Raw genomic sequence first — 5,821 nt, 5'->3', positions numbered from 1 at the left:
CTAAGTTATCTGGATATTTTTCATAAAATAATTGATATACATATGATGATTTGAAAAATATCTTCACCCTCCACTTTGGTTCAAAACTGTTCTCTGTCTCTCCATGCATCGTTTCTGAAGGTTGTGCTTTTTCAAACCAGGGATAAGGCTACGATTATGCATATCACATTTCTTTTATTTTTTAATCACTGTTCTTAACAGGGCAAGAGAATGATTCAACAAAGAATGAAATAAAAATTGAGACAGAGTCCCAGAGTTCATATATGGAAACAGAAGGTACGGAAACTAGAATATATTGTTATCATAGAATGAAATGAAACTGTGACCCATGACTTCTGCATATGGTTGTGTGTGTGAGTGGTGTGCACGTGTGTCATAGGTAATGATTACTGGAAGGTGACAACAGTGTTATGCTTTGTGTGCCTGTTGAATGCTGAAATGTGGAGGGGGAAAAAAGAACTGTTAACTTTCTGTGCTGTAGTCACTGTTTTGTCAATGATTCCAACTAAAACATCCCTGAGTATACCTCTGTCTTGGTCTATTTAGAACTTTTGTCAAACCAAGAAGATGACACAATTGTGGAGCAACCGGAAGTGATTCCACTAACAGATAACCAAGAAGAAAACGAAGGTGAAGACGGTAGGACTGCCCTTAAATTAACCCATCAAGAATAAAGAGTTTCTTTTGATCCCTGCCTAGAATTCAGCCATCAAAGTTATCCTTGTGCAATTGCAGTCTGTAAAGGGGGAAAATGAACATTTCTTTTGAAAGCAGAATAAAATCTAGAATTAGCAAAAGAAGATACTTGAAACACTTTTATTTTCCTCCCAAATAGTATGAAGATGGTTTTTGTTATTTACTTAGATTCAATTTATGTTTTAAAAATCATAGTATTCAGAAAGTCTATAAGAAATTGAAATTATGAACTAGAGTCATAGAAAATCTGAAATGGCTTTAAAACAAATAGATTGACCTTTTTGTGTTGATTTAATTATCTTCCCATGTATGGTAGTGATTAAAGATGTGATTATTTAAAATATGCACAGAAGAGGATTGGCATACCCTCTAAAGTGCAAGCTTCATCTGCTGATATTAGGATACAACAATATTGAATACTGTTTTAAAAAAATAAATGAGCATTATAATGATTTCTGAAGACAAAGGAGTAACAAACACTTTGTAAATATTAAAGCAGCATTTGGAGCAAGAAACCAATATATTGGAGTGAATATAGAAATCTTTCTTAAAAATCTTTTTTAAAAAATTATCATCAAAGAAATTTAGTGTTTACTAAAGAACTTGAAGAATCCAATTTCCAAATATGAAGCAATTTTTTAAAAGTAGCTCATGAAATAATTTGTCTGTTACACTATACCATAAATCATATTGCTCTTAAATAAACATGTACTTGCAAAGCAGTTGCACGGTAATAATTTGACAGGCCTTCTTTATAGAACACAGTGATCAATTTTGTTTCCAAATTAAAATGCAGACATGATCTCAATTGTAAAATCAGGTCAATAGTAACTTCAGCTTCCAGATTATGAACTCTTGTTGGCAGGAGCATTGACATAGTTTAATTGCTAAACCACATAAGTGCTTTTGACACTTTTTAATATATCCACTGCATTTATACCACAATATTCTTTCAGGTCTATGCCTCTAATAACCTTTTCTCTGTTGCAAATCCTAGTTCAGACTCACGTTGCCATCTTCCTAGCAAGTCAAGTAAATGGTATATTTGGAGTATTTTATGTCTGACGGTAGCATGAGAGATTTGATACAACCCTTATTACAGATTCAGATACGTGGTGTTGCTGCCTTCAATTGTGCTCCTAAAATGAAAAATACACAATGCCATGACCTTTTGCTTAATTTTTCTATAGCAGAAATTATTTGCTTTGTATATTGTGCCTCAAGAAATGCAAATGGGTTAAGGTACATGAAACAACTAAGCACATTTTCCTCTTTTTAATTTCAAGTATGAAGGAAAAGCTCCCATACAGCACACATTAATATGTTACCTTCTCCCAGTGGCTTCCCTAGCATTGAACACTCCTCTGATTACTGAAGAGTTAAATACTCTTTTCCTGTCTTCCTTGTAGGTATGCCATTCCTCTTCTGCAAATGGTGAAATGGCATGTGAGAAAGAAGCAAGGTCAAATTCTGCTACATGCTTGTAGCAACTTTGAGTTTGAATTTATTTGTTAAAATTCGACTTTTCTCTGTAAGAAAGCAGTTTTGGTGGACTTGAATTAACCACATTTTCCCTTCCCACCTTTATCAGAAATACTTAACTTGGCCCTGCCTTAAGTATTTCTCATGTTTAAGTTGGAAATAATTTTAAATGCTTCACCACTATCATTTTATTCTTTGCTTCAAAGTAAGAGTTAAAAGCTATTCTGTTACATATAAAAAAGCACACGCAGAATAGAGGGCAATATAAGTTCCTGATCCTCTTCAGAAACTCTGCTCTACCACTGAGGAGGTGGGTTACCTTGGGCAAGTTATTTAACCCATCTCCTTCAGGTTCCTCATCTGTAAGATGGTGATGACAAAGTACCTGTCACATACAATTGTGAAAATCTAATGAGTAACACATGTAAAGCAATTACAAAGATACCTGGCACATAAAAAGCAGTCCACAGTATTCACTACTTATAATTGGATAAATTGGTGACAAAGTCAAGAGAACCCACACGTGGAGTTCCCCAAGCCCATTCATTGCCTTAACTTTTCAGTCCACGCTGTGAATCCATAAAAACTTCACATATTCTACATTCTCCTTCAACAACAATTGGGCCTGCACATTTGATTGGTAGCACCGTCTCGTGCAGGCAGTTTCAGTGTGGCTCTAAACTCTTTACATTGCTGCACATTTTATTCTATAAAGATAAAACAATTAACAGAAGGTGGGGTGGGAGCCATTTCCTTCCACTCATAAATTCCTTTTTCTTTGTCAAGATCTCAATCTTCTGCTTGAGAAATGTTGATAAAACCATAATTAGTAAATAGATTCAAAGTAGTAGAATTTTTTTGCTTTCTTTTAATTTATATAGTTATTAAAGAGTCTTGTTTAAGCTAGTTAAGAAAAATAAGTTCTAGTTGAGCGAGGCATCTACAATTAACATTAATTTACTGCATGTTATCAAATGACTGGAAGAGAGAAGAGATTGAATATCCTCAGCACAAATAAATGATTACATTTCATAATAATGAATATGCTAATTATCCTGATTTGATCTTCACACGTTGTACACAGGTATTGATATTCAACTCTGTACCCTACAAATATTTATAATAAATTATGTTTCAATAAAAAAGAAAAAAAATGACACTTGAAGAGCTTAGGGCTCTCGGGGCCGGCCCGGTGGCGCACTGCTACAGTGCGCCACTTGAGAGTGTGGCAGCGCTCCCGCCGAGGGTTTGGATCCCACATACAGACCGGTTCCCACTCGCGGGCGGGGCGAGGTGCGGGTGCAACGCCAAGGGTTGCGATCCCGTTGCCGGTCCCGGTCCAGTACGGGCGCGACACTGAGGGTTGCGATCCGTTGCTGGACACACACACACAAAAAAAAAAGAGACAAAAAGGAAGAGCTTAGGGCTCTAAAATTTTAAAATGTTGTTAATTACNGGTTCTCTTTTATTATGAGAATCTTTATAAGGAGGCAGAAAGTGGTCTCTTCAAAAAAATTTTTTTAGACCAGGAAAAATGTATAACCTTTTTCTCTCATTTTGTAGCATTTTATAAGATTAGAAAATATAGATAATCTTCAGGACACATCTTCTACGGCTCCCAGGTGTATGAGCACAGATGTTGCAACATTAAGTTTTGAAGTTAGCACTACCAAAATATGGATTTTGAAAAGAAGGAAAAATATTCAGCAGAAGTTCATGCTGATAAAATTACACAATAGCACAATGGACATCTCCCTGGGAGACCTGAAATAACAAAAATTTCAACAGGCATAAAGCGAGGCTTCACATATGGCAGCTTTTCTCATACAGCCACATTCCCTCTTTGTAAATGAGTCCAGTTTTATGCTTTCCCAGCAGGACCTGCAGCACATATGAAATCCAATGGAATAACATCATTTAGGTTAATAACCAAAGAGGAAAGTAATATTTATAGGAGATCTCCTCTAAAAAGCATCTCCTATTTCAATGTAAGACATAAGGCCAGCCTTGAAACATTTTTCTTAAAATTTTTATTCCTAGTTGAATTTAGAACTATTTGACATAAAATCTTAACTATATATCAACATTGTATTTTAGTATATCACAAAATTTCTTCTTGCTTTATTATGAATATGTATTGAACTTTTTCTCCAAGTGTTACACAGAATGCATACATTTGGTCCCAATTATTTTTCCTATATCAATTAATAAGTATAGTATGGAATAGTAATCCTTTATCTATTTACCTAAGGTTGAACAAAATGTTGATGAAGACTTAAGGTATATCGTGGTCTAAGGTTTTCCTTGGAAAAGATGAATATAGACAGGCATGCAAGTAAAGAGTGGAGTACAAGCCAGTGACAAGTTATTGTGTCCTCAGGCTCATGTTTTGGCACCTGACCAGCATGACCATGAGACAAAGTGTACAGAGGGCCATAGCCTCTAGCTCTGGCTATGGGATTCCTGGCAATCCTTTTACTGCTAGAATCCCAGTCTTTAAGGTAGTAATGAGGGGCATAAACTCAATAATGTAGTTATGAGGCTGTCCAGTTTTATACATTTGCTACCAAGGCCAACTCTGAAGAACCACATTCTTGATGAAACAAGGGTAAAGACATGAGAGCCAATGATCAGCAATACTGAAAGCTGAAATCTTGGGTTTCTCCCAGTTTTATTTATTGTATTCAATTGATAAAAATGCAGAGGTGCCCTAGACCAGGCAAAAAGATCAGCTAAGTTAACTGTATTTTATATTTGGACTTATCAATAATTGGACAGCTAATTTTTCCATTAAGAGACTTTAAAGAGAGGGAGAAATGCCTTTTAGCTCAAATTAGGTTTACACACAAACTCTGCTCGGAACTGAGCTGTATTTCCATCACCATCTTTCTTGGTCCACATGGGAAACATCTTTTCTTGCTGCTCCTCTGGCTAGTGTTTCATCTTTCAGTGAACACAGAGTAAGTGAGCCGCTTTCTCCTTCGCTCCTACCAATCAAACCCATTAGGGAGTTGTCTTGTCTGCAAAGCTCCACTACACAACCCACAGTAATGGTGTTTTCCATTATTGATGGGGTTCTACATAGTTGGCAGAGCCCTTTTCCTTTTCCGTGAAAAATAGACTCTGCATCAGCAATGCAGCCATACACAGAATCTGCAACATCTGTGCTTTCATATCCAGCTTGTGTTCTCTGCTACAGAGAATCATAGTATAGGCACATTTTTAATTCATGAAAATACTATTTGAACTTGTATCTTGAGTAATGAACTAACTTACTGGAGTTTTCTATTTTCAAAAATTCTTAGTTTCTCATCTTTTCAAGTGAAGTCAACTTTACTAATAATGTGTTTTTCACATTAGCAGCATTATTACTTAGTTTTCTAAAGCAGTTTCATTTTCAAGTGGTTTATTTATTTATTTATTTATTTATTTATTTATTATTTTGGCAGCTAACCAGTCTGGGGATCAGAACCCTTGACCTTGATGTTATAACACGAAACTCCAACCAACTGAGCTAACTGGCCTGGCCCTCTAATGGTTTTCTTCTGTTACTAGCCTTCTTTCCTATTTATATATATATAAAACTGGAATTTGTCAAGCAAAAATTCATTTTAGGATATAAGTTACATTAAAAATGCGGGTG

The 5,821-nt window shown here is 35.6% G+C and overlaps 1 protein-coding gene across 1 annotated transcript in view; it reads left to right on the top strand.

The window, feature by feature from the left end:
• Window positions 1-201: 201 nt before the first annotated feature.
• The window catches only part of LOC103602755 (O-acetyl-ADP-ribose deacetylase MACROD2-like), a gene marked incomplete at both ends in the record, with an annotated part of 65,530 nt that continues 59,910 nt past the window's right edge, over window positions 202-5,821 (top strand). The window contains 2 exon segments of the mRNA XM_008587194.1: window positions 202-276; window positions 547-639. Of these exon segments, the coding sequence (XP_008585416.1) occupies window positions 202-276; window positions 547-639 (168 nt within the window).

The sequence above is a fragment of the Galeopterus variegatus genome, unplaced genomic scaffold (assembly GCF_000696425.1).
Source record: "Galeopterus variegatus unplaced genomic scaffold, G_variegatus-3.0.2 Scaffold4275, whole genome shotgun sequence".
Classification (NCBI taxonomy): domain Eukaryota; kingdom Metazoa; phylum Chordata; class Mammalia; order Dermoptera; family Cynocephalidae; genus Galeopterus; species Galeopterus variegatus.
This window is presented reverse-complemented; position numbering and strand designations above follow the sequence as displayed.